Genomic DNA, 13006 nt, shown 5'->3' with positions numbered 1-13006 from the left:
GCTTGGCCACTGTCATGGCCTTTCAACCTGTCTACTCAGATTTCGCCAGTTGTCCCACTAATATTCTTTCTGTGCCAGGATGCCCCGTGGCATCCTGTCACGCCTCTCGTCTGCCAGTCCGCGGGAGTCCCCAGTCTTTCCTGAGCTTGATGGCTTTTGTTTTGAGGTGAAATTCACGCAACGTAAGTCTAACCACTTTAAAGTGCGGCCCTGCCACCCAGTACTTTCGTGATGTACAACCACCACTTCTGTCTGGTTCCAAAGCATTTTCACTAGACTTCGGGCCTTCTGGAGCTCAGGAGCCTCATGCCCTGTAGAGCACCCTCCCCACGCGTCTGCTTTCTCGCGATCAGGGCGAGGCTGTGCGCGGGGCGCCCAGTGCACAGGCGCGGGAGGGCGCTATGTCTCGGCGATTTAACTGACTTGGTTAAGGTGGTATCTGCGGTTTCCCTATTGTCAAGCTACTGTTTTGCCCCTCGCAGTTAATAAGCATCTTATGAGGAGACACTGAGGTCACATTCAACCCACATTTTTTAACCCTCACCCGAGGATATTTTCCCATTGGTTTTGAGAGAGAGTAGGAGGGAGGGAGGGAGAGAGAGATGTTGATCTAAGAGGCATCAATTGGTTGCCTCCTGCATGCGCCCCGACCCAGGTGGGGGTCAAATCTGCAACCCAGGTATATGCCCTTGACTGGGAATCGAACCCACGACCCTTCGGTGTGGGGGCTGACACTAATCATTGAGCCACACCAGCCAGAGCAACCCACAATGTTTCCAGAACCCAAGAAACTTAAGTCTCTGAGATGGTGTGGGGAAGAAAGTGCTGGAGAAGTGGCCCAGGGTGTGGTCGGGTCTCTGTGTGCACACCTCCGCTTCTCTGTCTGCACAACAGGAAGGGTGAGACCGGCTCTGTAGGGTCCTGGGTGGGAATGAGCAGTACCCACACCCGACAAACCCGCAGCGAACCCCCGGCTTCCGGAGGAGGTGGAGAGGGCAGAGGCCGCGCTGGGCACCGACAGCCTCTGTGGGGTGTTGCGGGCCTGCGGAGCGGCCCGGCTGCGCCTTTAGCCCTTCGGCGCTTCTCCCTTTGCCCAACACCTCCCTTCTGTGGCCTGGTGGCCGAGTGGCAGCCGACACCCAGAGGTAGGTGAGTGGGCAGCTTGCGAGAGGCCGCAGGGGGTGTCCACGGCATGAGCAGGCCGGACACCAGCGCCTGCCCCCCACGGTGGCCCCGTGCGCCCCCGGCTGCCCGCTGCATGTCGCTCGCCGCCCACCCATCTGCTTCCTCAGCTCACGTGCTGTTTGCACCCTACGCTCAGCCCCCTCGCCCCACCATCTTCATGCGCGTGCTGCCCCGACCGCCTCCCGTGGGGGAAGTGGCCCCAGACGCGCGGGGAGGAGCCACCTTTATAGCGGACTCGGCCCACGTGCGGAGAGGCCTGCGCGCTCCTCCCCGGCCACCTGAGGCCTGGCCCCGCGCGCAGCTGGCCTGACTCAGGCGTGAGGCTGGGCAACCCTCGAACCTGGGGGGGGTAGGGGGGAAGCACAGCCCTGGTCCCGTGAAGGCCCTGCCTGCCTTGACCCTCCGCCCCGCACCCCTGCACCCCCCAGCCCTCTGAGGGGCCTCAGCGCTCTGCTGTGCCAGGGCTGGGGGTGCACCCGAGGGGCACAGCCCGTCCCCTGCTGACCCTCTATCCCGTTGTCCCTCCAGGGCATCGAGCGCCTCAAACGGAAGCACCAGCCCCGGGAGAACCAGGCCAGCTGGAAGAATGTCAAAGAGACCTTCGGTGGGAGCTTCTCCCCGAACTGGTTCAACCCCTTCTCTGGACCATGTCAGCCACAGCTGCTCAACGACAGGGACTGGGTGTGGCAGGTGTCGTCCATCTCGGACACCACGGAAACGGAGACAGAGGAGCAGCTGGAGGACAGGAACGAAGACTCTGTGGAGGTGACAGACGAGTGACTGCTGTGGGCAGGGCCAGGCCGAGGAGTCGCTGTCACTGCCAGCGCGGCTACAGGGCTCACGGGCATGATGCCCCCCTGCACCCAGTGACCCTCGCTGGGCACTGCCATCCTTGCACCCCTCCCTCTGCCCATGTTGGGCCAGGTCTGGGGGTGGGGCCGGGACCACGGACCACAGGGGAGGACATGAGACTCTGAGTTTGTCGAAGTGTCCAGAGCGGGGCCGCCAGGAGCCACCCTCCAGGGCTGGGCGTCCTGCAGCCTCACCCAGCAAAGGAAGCTCTGAACCAGGCAGCAAAGAACTTGCCTTTGGCTCCTGGGATGTGTGTCCTCTCTTGGGAAGGGAGGCGCTGCCTGCTGGCTTTTGAGAACTCGGGGTGAGGCTGTGATGGAAGACTGAGCAGGGACGGCCTCGGGGACCTGGGCGGGACACTGACTGGGATCCCAGACCCCCTGCTGCTGAATTAGGAGAAACGGGGCGGTCACAGCTCCCTGCAAGTCAGGCTGGACAGGTGGGCTGGACACACACCCGGGTGGGACGCGTCCAGGACAGACGAGCCTCCGTTATGACGGCAGCAGCAGACTGAGCTCCTGCCCACAGACACCGGAATCGGCCCCGTCCTGCCTTCGGCTGCAGCCTCATGCGCCGGGGGTGGGAGGGCCGCTCCTCCCAGGTGCACTTCATTCACTCCTTCCTGGGGGGGCGGAACCACCACGTGGGCAGAACTGACGGATCTGCCTGTGTTTTAGGCCATTTCTCCCAAGACTGTGTCCCTCTTGTCTTTGAAAGGGTGGGAGGTGGCCAGGGCCTGCTTGTTGATGACCCAGGACGACAGACACCCCCCCCCCACACTCTACCAGGAGGCCTGGACCCTGTCACCCCATTTGAAGCGTGAAGGCCTGAGCAGGGGACCCCATCTCAGTGGTTGCTGGAGCATTATCACCTGCACAGAGGGGTTCAGGTCCCTGTTTGGTACAAGAGTGGGTTCCGGCTCCCGCTCCCAAGCTCAGCCTCTGTTCTCTCTGGCGCGCTGCCGGCTGTCGGCACCGGGTCGCGGGCTCGGCACTGCGGCGGCGCCCACCCCTGCGCGGTGTTTCAGGGCCCCTCCCAGCTCCAGGCAGGAGAGCATCCTGGTTGTTCCAGGAAGGGTAAAGGCTGTCGGACACCCCTCCCTACACCTGGTGACCCCCCAGGCTGGGGCTAGTTACTAAGAGGGCTGGCGTCCACAGAGCCACTCGGTCCTCCCCGATGACCGCCCAGGAAAGGGTGATGGCGGGGCTGGCAGAGGCAGAGCAACCGGAGGCACAGGCCCCCACCCCTGGGCTGCAGGCCTGCTTTCTTGGTCCGTATCAGCTTTAGTATTTACTAATATTGTGAGGAGCCTGGTAGCGTGCAGTCTGGGCAGGGCGCCTCGGCTCTGACCCCGGAGGCTGGCATTTGTGGTCCTAGCCCAGAAGGCAGCCCTGGGCAGCACAGTGGGTTACACCCGAGACTCCATGCCACGGAGGACCGCAGTGCGGGCCCGGCGGCCCCAAGGAGGCAGGTTAGGGTTTAGAATAAGGGAAGAGGTTTGCTGGTCTCTGCTGAGCTCAGAGGTGTGTGGAAACTGGGCCCGAGACCTGTCCTTGCACAAGGGCCTAAAATGCTCTTCCTTGGGCCTGCCTGGCCTGAAAGCAGAGGGACCCAGCAGCCCCAAAGCCACCGTTTCAGACCCAGCCCCCCTTCCTGGGCCCATCTCCACACCAGGCCTCAACCGCAGCAGACCCTGCTCAGCCCTGAGCCTCATGTCCTTACACCAGTGACGCAGTGGGCTGTCTGGTGGCTGTCCGGAGGCTGACATCCTGCTTGGCCTCAGGCAGAAAGCATTGCAGCTGACGTCAAAGCCAGAGGAGGGCCGGCAGGGAGGGCGGCCAGCTGGGGAGGGGCGGCACTGACCTCCACCTTTCTCTAAATAAAAAGCTCTTCGCAACCTCAGTGGCTGGAGTCTCCCACCTTCCAAAGGAGGTCCCAGCCCAGACCCCTGGGCAGCATCCTTCACAGTCACCCCGAAGCCTGTTTTCTCCCATTTCCCGCGTGGGAGACAAGTGAGTTTCACACACAGGTGCCAGCTACGTGTGGGGAGTTACTAAGCAAACCCTTCCCTCTGGGTCATCGCCCCATGGTATTTGCAATGAGCATTTACTGAGCACCTGCTGTATGTCGGGGGTGGGCATTTGCGGCAAGTGTGCCCAGGATTGAAGGGTTTTGAATTTAGAGCCCAGCCCACCACCGCTGAACGTCACGTAAGTCATACACAAAATAACCGTTCAACCCACACATGTGCCTCTGCCACGTGTACCCCTGGGGTTCCAGCCTTTGAGGGAGGGGCTGGGTGTCCTGAACAGGGCCCTGAAGAGGCCCGAGTCCTTGGAGAGGGAGTCCTTGGACCTGGAGAGTTCGGAGGATTTGATGGCTCCCCAAGTGCCCACCTGACCCAGCAGAAGATGCTACAAAGCTTGTTCACTGAAGAAAACAGTGACCTGGGGACCAGTCATCTTGAAGCAGTCTGTTTAATTAAAAGCATATTGATCGTTTGAGCACGTCTCAGGGCAGAGCGGGCAGGGCTGGCAGTTGGCATGGGGGGGGCACCTCCTGCCAGGATGATGGACCCCTGCTCAGGGAAGGTGGCCTGTTGGATGCAGGGTTTCCTTCCCCTGGGCCTGCCCAAGGCTTTTGAGAAAAGGGCAGCCTCCTCCTGGAATCTTTGGAACCTGCTACACGCAAGATCACATCTCTCTGAACAGAAGTAATTTACTTCCTTTCCGACTGCCCACCGCCTCTTTTTCTTGCCCAAGGGCGCTGGTGGGAGCTGCGGTGAAAGTGGGCATCCGCCTCTCATTCCTGATCTTGGAGGGAAGCTTCCAGTGTTTCACCACTGAGTGACGTTCACTGTGATGGCCGTGGTCATATCCTGGTCATATTAAGTTTCCTTCTGTCCCTAGTTGGATGTTTTACCACAAAAGGGTGTTGAATTTTTTCTGCATCTGTGGGGAGGACCCCCCCCCCATGCATCTGATCTGCTCGGGCTCCTGCCCCCGCCTCTCCCGAGAGCTGCTCTGGGCGAAGTTCTGTCCCCGAGTCCTATGGCCAGTTCTCTGTGGTCACGCTGACCCTCAGCATGAGCCCGGGTGGCCGCTGCCGTTTTCTGGAGGCTCCCAGGATGCCACGCTTGCCTGGTCATCCTACCTCGCCACTGGCGGCTGCGCAGTAAGGACGGAAGGGCAGTGAAGGCAGATGCGCACGGAGGACGGAGCAGCCGGGACGTGACCCTCTCTCCCCCAGCCTACCGGACCCAAGTCCCTTCCTGCCGCAGGAAACGTTGGCAGGGGACCTGGGGCCAGGGTCAGGGGAGCTGAGGGCTCTCAGATACCCAGGGAGCCCCGGGAGCCCGGAGCAGGTGAGGGTCGCACTTCAGCTACACACGGGGCGTATGCGGGCAGCAGGCAGTGGACTAGGAGTTAGTCATTCACGTGGCGTAAGACACAGAAAAGGAGCCTGGGAAAGAACCAGAGGACAGAAGGGCCTAAAGGTGAAGTGAGAGCGACCTCTGTGCGTTTTCTTTCCTAATAAGTAAAATACAACTAGGCCCCCAAAGTGAGCTCAAGTTTTTCCCCATGAGCACTGAGAGAATGGACAGACCCTCCTGAGTCTGAAGAGCGTCAGCTGGGTGACATCAGGAGCCACGCGCTGAGTTTGGCAGGCCCGGCAGCTGGGCGCCAAGCCTGGGCAAGGGGGGACCCACTCCACTCCAGGGACTGCAGCTCGCCCTGGCTCCCTCTGACTCCAAGAAATTAGGAAAGAAAAATGGATGTAGGAAAGAATTAGGATTCCACACCTGGTAGTTTTAATTTAGAAAAAGGTATTAATCCACTCGTTTCTCTCGCCACAATACAGAGCATGACACAGCCGGCCCCGTACAGCAGGAGGCTGTCAGAATGTCCCACCACTCGCCGACGTGTCACCTGACTGGCCTTTGTTAGGACACAGGACTACAAGTACAGCGTAGTTCAAGTCCCTCCACAAGGCAGACCAACCCCAGGGACGCCAGCTCCTGCCAAGGCCCCGGGGGCCCCGGAGGGTGCGAATCGAGCACCGAGCAGATGGGTCAGATGGGTCAGATGGCCTCAGGCAGAGCCCTGCGTGCGGTTCCCTCAGAGCAGCCGCAGCCGCCACCCTCAAGGCTGCTCGGTCAGAAGCCTGCAGCCCCTGGCAGCATCTCCCTCGGGTTGACGGTCGGAAGGCTGCAGCCCACGTCCCCTTGGGAAGCAGTCCCCATGCCAGCCCAAGCCGCCATGTGTCTTTCCAGCTGGTCACCCAGCCAAGTGCTGCTACTGCTGCTTGGGTGGAGGGGTCTTCCTGTGGATCAGGACGAGTCCGCAGAGGATGAGTGACACTCCTCCCCACCACAGGGCCTCCTGGCACTCTCCATACAGCACGAAGCCCAGGAAGGCCTGCGGGACAGACAGCTGTGAGGCACGAGACCCGTGCCTGCGGGACATCTCCACGGCCAGGGGGCAACTTCGCCCCCTGGGGCTGACTGGCTGCCCTCCGAGGGCAGGAGGAAAGGTCTGGGGCTTGAAACCCTGCTGTCAGACTCACTTTGGTCTCACCTGTAGAGGTGGGGAGGGGACCTTCCTCACAGCACTGGACCCCAGCGAAGGGCACAGGACCAGCAGAGGCCGCAGCCAGGCCAGCGAGCAGCTGGTGCCTGGTGTCCGCTGCCCCCAGTTGGCCTACCGCGACCTCCCTCCCTTGACTGCAGGACTGACGGCTCGGCCCACCCGGCGTCAGGCCATCAGAGGGAGGAACCTAGACCCTCGCGTCTCATGCTGGAGGGTGCAGACCCCTAGGAGACAGTGGCTGGGCAGAGACCTGAACAAGGGCTGCAGCCTGGACAAGCAGCAGGCAGGTGGCTTTACAGCTGGACTTCGCTCCCATCCAACTTGAGAATCCCTCAGTTTGAGACACGAGGAACAGCCACCAGGGGTCAAGCCATAGCACCACCTCTGCTTTGGCTCCTGACCCTTCTCCTCTCTGGGGAAGCAGCGGCTGCCCAAGGGTAACCCACCAGAACCCAATTTGGGGCAGGGGGACCAGACCCTCAGGCTACTCACCGAGCTGAGGATGTTTGAAAAAGTCACCGTGACAGACGCAATGGCTGAAGACATGGAGAAACTGAGGCCTCGGCTGAAGAAGGTCCACATCAGCGAGTTGGCCGTCGCCATCACAATGATGCTGAAGATGCAGAAGCCCACGTTCACCTGCAGGAGGCGGCGTCACTGCAGCTGTGCACCCAGCAGCACACCCAGGGCCCTGGGGACCGGCAGCCGGGCAGGCCCCTCCTGAGACCCCACCACAGCCTAGGGGATCCCCAGGGCTTTCCTGCCCGACTTCACCCAGTCCTCCGTGGGCAGCATGTCCATTTTACAGCTGAAACAAATTCTGAGATGACACTTTTTTGGCCACCTTACTGGCCATGTGACCTTGGGCAGAAGTAAAGTACTAATCCATGACCAGTATTTTCTACTGAGCACCAGTCCTTTAGCGGTCCCACGGTGACCGATGATGGAAGTCAGTCCCCAAGGGCCAAGTAGCTATTATGCAGTCTGTGGTATGAGTAGAGTCCTCACTCCCCGGAATCAGGTGAAACATGCACTAGTCCTGTCCCTCCCATTCCGTGCAGGCTGCATCCCTCAGGCTGGTCCCGCTGCGCATTCTCGAGCTTTTACTCTGCGCCAGGCCCTATGCTAAGTATTTTAAATGCATTCTCATTTACTTCTTAACTTCATTTTACAGATGAAGAACCTGAGATGTTAAGTAACTTGCCTAAAGTGCCACAGTGGATGGGAGCTGCCAGGATTCAAACCCAGCTGTGTGGGATGCTCTTAACCAGGACACAGGGGAAACCACCCAAGGCTATTTGGCGATCGGAGGCACCACTTGGAGAACTTGCCGAGTTTTCCCTCTTTTAAAGGCGACAGCCTTGAGAGGAAAGGATCTGTAGAAGCCGTCTGCACTAAGGATTTGCAGACCCCCTTGCTTGGTTTCGAGGTAGCAACCCGCCTGCAGACAGAGCTGCTTCCTGGGGTGGGGGCTGTGCCCATCTAAACCCCACACTCAATTCTCTAACAGTTTTCCAGCAGCTGAATACACAGTGTCCTGAGGAAGGGGCATCTTTGTATGATTTACACAAAAGCGCTGTATGTGCGGGTGGCAGCCTGCTTGTATCGGAGGTTACCAAGGCTGGTGCACAGCGTGAAAGACCAGAAAACCTTACGTCTCAGGGTCACTCATCTCATTTTAAACCTCTTACTCCAAGAATCATACCCAACAGGATGCTAACCTCAAGCGTGGAGCTCCCACTGGATTAGCCCTAAATAGGCTTACACCTAGAGAACCCGCTGCTCCCTCTCTAACTCGGGTGCAGACTCGGGAGGGGCGCGGCGAGGTCACCCAGGGGCCGGCGTGGGGGGCTGAGAGCGCCCGACATTCCCCAAACCCCAGGCCGGTCGGCACACCCGGCAGGCAGGGAGTCAAGAGCTGGGCAACCGGCGTCTCGCCTTCAGTCACGTGGAGAGAAGCGTTCGGGCACCGGGGGCTTAACTGAGGCCGGGCGCAGACGTAGGAGGGGCGCGTACCCCCCGCCCCCCGCCGCGCCCCACCGGAGCCCCGCTGCGCCCCACCGCCGCCCGCCCGCCCGCGCCCCAGGCTGGACCTCGCTGCCGAAAGCCAGCTTGGCCGAGGCGGCGGCCAGGGACCCGAACGCGCCGGCACACAGGCAGTTGAACACGCCCCAGCAGCGGCGCCGCATCGCGCCGGCCCGGAGGGGCAGGGGCGACGGCGCGGGGGCGCCGGGGGAGGCGGCCGCACTGCCCGCGGCCATCTCTCCGCGCGCCCGCCGCCCCGCAGCCCGCAGGGCCGAGCGCGCGCCGTGATTGGACAGCGGCCTCACGTGACGCGTCGCTCACGTGAGCAGAGGCGAATTCGGGTCCCGCGAGGGTTTCGCGGGGGGGGCGGGGCTACCCCGGCCGAGCCCCCGGCGGCCTCCTCGGGCGGTGGGCGCCCTCTAGCGTTAGGTTTAGGTTCATCCGGGGGCGCGCCCGGCGGCGCGAGGCCGGGACTCCGCGGTGCTGCGGCTGCCGCTGTAGGATTCGCGGCGCAGCAGTTTCAATCCCCGCCACGTGGTGTCCGGCACCCGCTTCTGTGGGCATTTGTTAAAAATGCCGAACCCCAGCCCCGCCCCACACCCATGGGATCAAAATCTGAATTGACGAGGTGCCCCGGAGAGTCACCGGCGCCTTCCAAATGGCGAAGGGCAAGGCGGGGAGAGGCTTCGGCAGGGGGCGCTCGAGGCCCCGAGTCGGCAGGAGCGCGGGCTCCAGGGAGGGTGTGGGGAGGCCCAGCGCGGCGGCCACTAGATGTCAGCCAGCCCGGCCGGGCGCGGCTCAGCGGTTGAGCCTCGACCTAGGATCCAGGCGATCAGGGTTCGATTCCCCGTCAGGGCACATGCCCGGGTTGCGGGCTGCAGCCGATCAATGACTCTCTCATCATTGATGTTTCTATCTCTCTCTCTCCCCCTCCTTTCCTCTCTTTGAAATCAATAAAGATATCTTTAATAAATAAAAAAAAGATGTCAGTCATAATCTCTCCATTCGGATAACGTTAGGATTAACATTACTTCTAATTTCCTGGGCTCTTAAAGATGTTTAAAAGGTTTTGTTTAAAAAGCCACATATTTCTTTGAAAATAAAGTGCTGTTGAAATGTATGAAGGAAAACCATGGTTATACAGTACTTTCTACGCAGTTTTATATATAGCACACATCTCAAGTTTACATGTATGGGACTTTTAAAAAACATGATTCACAGTGAACATTCTGTTCAGTTTGTTTCCTTTTTATCCACGCAGGAAGTTTTTGTGGAAGTCCTTCCTTGCCACCCTCTGACGGTGGTTTTGTGGCTCAAATAAAAGCACGGAAAGCCCTGTAACTCCTCTGGGTGCGAACTGTCCCATTTTGCAGTTAAGGAGGTTGAAGCTCAGAGAGGCACCACGCACATGCAGGCGTTCTGGGGTCTGAGGCCCATGGCGGGTTCTTGGCTTCATGCAGGAAGAAATTCGAATGTGAGCCAGAACAGAGGTTGAAGTGAGAGTTTATTAGTGAAGCCGTGAGACAGAGTGGCTACTCCACAGAAGGAGCAGCCCCTCCATAGTGGAATTTACTTTTTATCGAGGCTCACCTAACTGAGGGGTAGGGCATTCAATAAGGGGGGGATAGTCAGGATTTTTCCAGGGGGAAGGGTGGAGACTTCTCTGAAGAGCTCCCTTGGCCATTCTGTGTCCTTATATGGGCTTTCCCTTCAACCCTGGCAGTGTGGGGTGTGTTTAGTGTGCTAATGTACCATAAGGAGCACATAATGAGGCTAGGGGTTACTGCAAGGTGTAGGAGGGAGCTGGTCTTCTGCAGGTTCAAAGCCACACATCCACTGGGGGTTGTTGGTCTGAGTATCTCCTTGATAGTCTTTGTAAGCCCTTATCGGCTACAGCCATTCTGCCACCCTATCCACTGGACAAAGAGCTGTAAGAGCCCAGCTCAAAGATGCCCCTCTGAAAGTTTGTTACATGGAACATAGGAAATCAAGTGGTGACCATGGTGACTGGGATGGGAGTGATGCAATATACAAGCCAAAGAATGCCAAGGATTGCTGGCAACACCACAAACTAAGAGGCAGGGAACACTTTCCCCTGGAGCCCTCAGAGGCCAGCATTAGCAACACCATGATTTTGGACTTCTAGCCTCTGGGAGAATAAATTTCTGTTGTTTGAAGCCACCCAGTTTGTGATCATTTGTTGCAGCAGCCCTAAGAAACTCACAGGGAATAAGATGCAACCGTCCACCTCCTCCCACCTCCAAGGTGCCACAGTGTCTACCCTCCTGCTCTCCACTGAGCTCCATTTCTTACTCTTAGGGATTTACTACTATCCCTTGAGAGTTCAACTATGAATTAATTTTTTTAATTGTTTTTCTTTAGCTTTATTGAGGTATGATTTACAAACCATAAAATTAACCCATTTTGAATGTAGTTTAATTTTTAGAAAATTTATCGAGTTGTGCAACCATGACCACAAAGCAGTTTTAAAACATTTTCACCACATCACAAAGTTCCCTTGTGACCATAAGGTCATTCCTACTCCCATCCAGCCCCAGCAACCAAGGATTTGCTCTCTCTCTCTAAAAATTTGCCTTTTCTGGACATTTCACTTATATGGAATCATACAGACTGCGGTCTTTTAAGTCTGCCTTTTCACTTAGCCTTTTTTTTAAGTTTCATCCATGTTGTAGCATATATCAGTCTATCTCTTTTTATATTGCTGAGTTGTATTTCTGTAATATGTAAAAGTGTTCAATATCCTTAGGCACTAGGAAACTGTACGTGGTATTGACCAGTACACGCCCACTAGGATGGTTATAGTAAAAACCCTGAATAACAAGTATTGGTGTAGATGTGGAGAAATGGAGCACACCGCTGGTGGGAATGGAAAATGGTGCAGCCAAACAGTGCATTTGGAAAGCAGGCAATGTCTTCAAAAGTTAAACATACGCTTACCACGTGACCCAGCAATCCCTCCTAGGTTTCTACTCAAGAAGTAGAAAACATATGTCTACACCAAGACTCATATTTGAATATTTATGGCAGCATTACTCAGCATACAGACACTGCAGACAGTTCAAATGTCCATCAGGCGGTAAGTGGGTAAAATGCGGTATGTCCATACAATGGAATATCATTTGCACTCAAAAGGCATGAAGTGCTGATACACAGAAGTCCCTGGAGGGCAGCAATTTTTGTCTGTTGTTCACAGATGTCCTGCGCCCAGCATACAGTAGGTGCTCATTAAGTGTCTGTTGCATGACCAGGTGAATAAACCATGTGAATCACTTTATTGGACTGTTTATTTGAAAAAGATTGATTACATTTTTTAAAATCGCCATGTTTGCAGTCACAAAAATGCTTATGAGAATACTTCCAGTAGAAATACAAAAATAATCTGTATTTACAAGTTTGCTTTTTACCCACGCTGTGCAATCAGCCATGACCCCTACTGCGATTTTGGGACCACTGACTCTTGTGAGAGCTTCTAAGACTCATGGAGATCAGGTTAGTATCTCAGGAAAAAAACCACCTGGCCAGCATCCACTGTAAACATCAGCTACAGGCTTTTATTTAAAAAGGCAAAGGGTTTTTCCCAGTGTTCACAGTTGATTGAGAGCCTTGCAGTGGGCGGTGCCCTCTACACAGCAGAGTGCTGACTGCCGACTGCCACCAGACGTGTACGGCCGCAGAATGCTCATCAGAAACTTTTTTTCATTTCTTTCAAAAATATATTTTCTGCACGCAACTTTTCTGTCTCCTGGTAAGACATTTTTTTTAAAAAGGAAAAGAAAAGAAATTAAGGCTCTAATTCTTACTAGAAGAGTTATTCTTGGCACTCATTAAATTTATATTTCAAATTAAAACTACAACTTTAAATTTGTAAACTACTCAACATTAACCAGAAATGTGATGTATAAGAAAACTGACTGAATTATCCTTAGAAGAGCAATGACTGAATTGTTTTGAATTCAGGAAGTTCCCTAAAGAAAGCAATTTAAGTGATCAATAATTAAGAATTTTTGGACTTTACCCCGGCGAGCCGGACATTTTCCCTCTTCAGCCGCATCACGTAGTGAATCTTCTGGTTTGGGTTCTGGTGACCTAGCAACTTGCCATTTTCCTCAGCGAGGCACTCCACCTGCTTCCTTAGCATTTCCATCTCCTGCAGGTAATCAATCCAAGAAGGAGAAAATGAAGTGCTCTTCATTTTTCTAAAAAGGTACCATTATTTCATGCCTTTGGAGAGCGCAGGGAGAGACAGACACACAGACATCTCTGATACGCTACAGCGAGTCTGAACCACAGGACACCCAATCAGATGTGAGTCTTACTCCGACTTGTTCTATTAA

At 56.3% G+C, this 13006-nt stretch overlaps 3 protein-coding genes across 11 annotated transcripts in view; 1 reads left to right on the top strand and 2 right to left on the bottom strand.

The window, feature by feature from the left end:
* Positions 1 to 4426, top strand: part of ZDHHC3 (zDHHC palmitoyltransferase 3) — a 38584-nt gene extending 34158 nt beyond the window's left edge. For 3 of the 4 annotated variants that reach the window (XM_081160234.1, XM_081160232.1, XM_081160233.1), the window contains one exon: positions 1714 to 4423. In XM_081160234.1, the coding sequence (XP_081016360.1) occupies positions 1714 to 1965 (252 nt within the window). In that variant the 3' untranslated portion in view covers positions 1966 to 4423. Of the gene's footprint in view, positions 1 to 1713 lie in introns of all 4 variants that reach the window. The other variant, XM_081160237.1, reaches the window with a different exon arrangement.
* Positions 4427 to 4496: 70 nt separating this feature from the next.
* Positions 4497 to 8920, bottom strand: TMEM42 (transmembrane protein 42). 3 transcript variants are annotated; one of them, XM_081159367.1, is made up of 3 exons: positions 8720 to 8920; positions 7119 to 7265; positions 4497 to 6455 (listed from the first exon to the last, which is right to left on the bottom strand). In XM_081159367.1, the coding sequence occupies exons 1-3, from the start codon at positions 8885 to 8887 to the stop codon at positions 6333 to 6335; spliced, it is 438 nt and encodes a 145-aa protein (XP_081015493.1). In that variant the 5' UTR covers positions 8888 to 8920; the 3' UTR covers positions 4497 to 6332. The 3 variants fall into 3 exon arrangements, with proteins under 3 accessions (XP_081015493.1, XP_081015494.1, XP_081015495.1); XM_081159368.1 differs by having other exon boundaries at positions 4497 to 5499; positions 8720 to 8914; XM_081159369.1 differs by lacking the exon at positions 4497 to 6455 and adding an exon at positions 6462 to 6614 and having other exon boundaries at positions 8720 to 8914.
* Positions 8921 to 11923: 3003 nt separating this feature from the next.
* Positions 11924 to 13006, bottom strand: part of KIF15 (kinesin family member 15) — a 37760-nt gene continuing 36677 nt past the window's right edge. For all 4 annotated transcript variants that reach the window (XM_081159285.1, XM_081159286.1, XM_081159287.1 and 1 more), the window contains 2 exons: positions 12688 to 12819; positions 11924 to 12414 (listed from right to left, as the gene is read on the bottom strand). In XM_081159285.1, the coding sequence (XP_081015411.1) occupies positions 12355 to 12414; positions 12688 to 12819 (192 nt within the window). In that variant the 3' untranslated portion in view covers positions 11924 to 12354. The remainder of the gene's footprint in view (positions 12415 to 12687; positions 12820 to 13006) is intronic.

This window comes from Miniopterus schreibersii (genome assembly GCF_964146895.1).
Source record: "Miniopterus schreibersii genome assembly, chromosome: 15".
NCBI classification, from domain to species: domain Eukaryota; kingdom Metazoa; phylum Chordata; class Mammalia; order Chiroptera; family Miniopteridae; genus Miniopterus; species Miniopterus schreibersii.
Note: the sequence above shows the minus strand (reverse complement) of the source record. Positions and strands in the feature narration are given on the sequence as shown.

Coding starts and splice junctions, on each gene's coding strand:
- TMEM42 (XM_081159367.1), bottom strand. CDS start 8,887: ATGGCCGCGGGCAGTGCGGCCGCCTCCCCCGGCGCCCCCGCGCCGTCG. Junction 7,266..8,719: donor AGCTGGCTTTCGGCAGCGAG/GTCCAGCCTGGG, acceptor CGCCTCCTGCAG/GTGAACGTGGGCTTCTGCAT. Junction 6,456..7,118: donor TTTCAAACATCCTCAGCTCG/GTGAGTAGCCTG, acceptor TCTGTCCCGCAG/GCCTTCCTGGGCTTCGTGCT.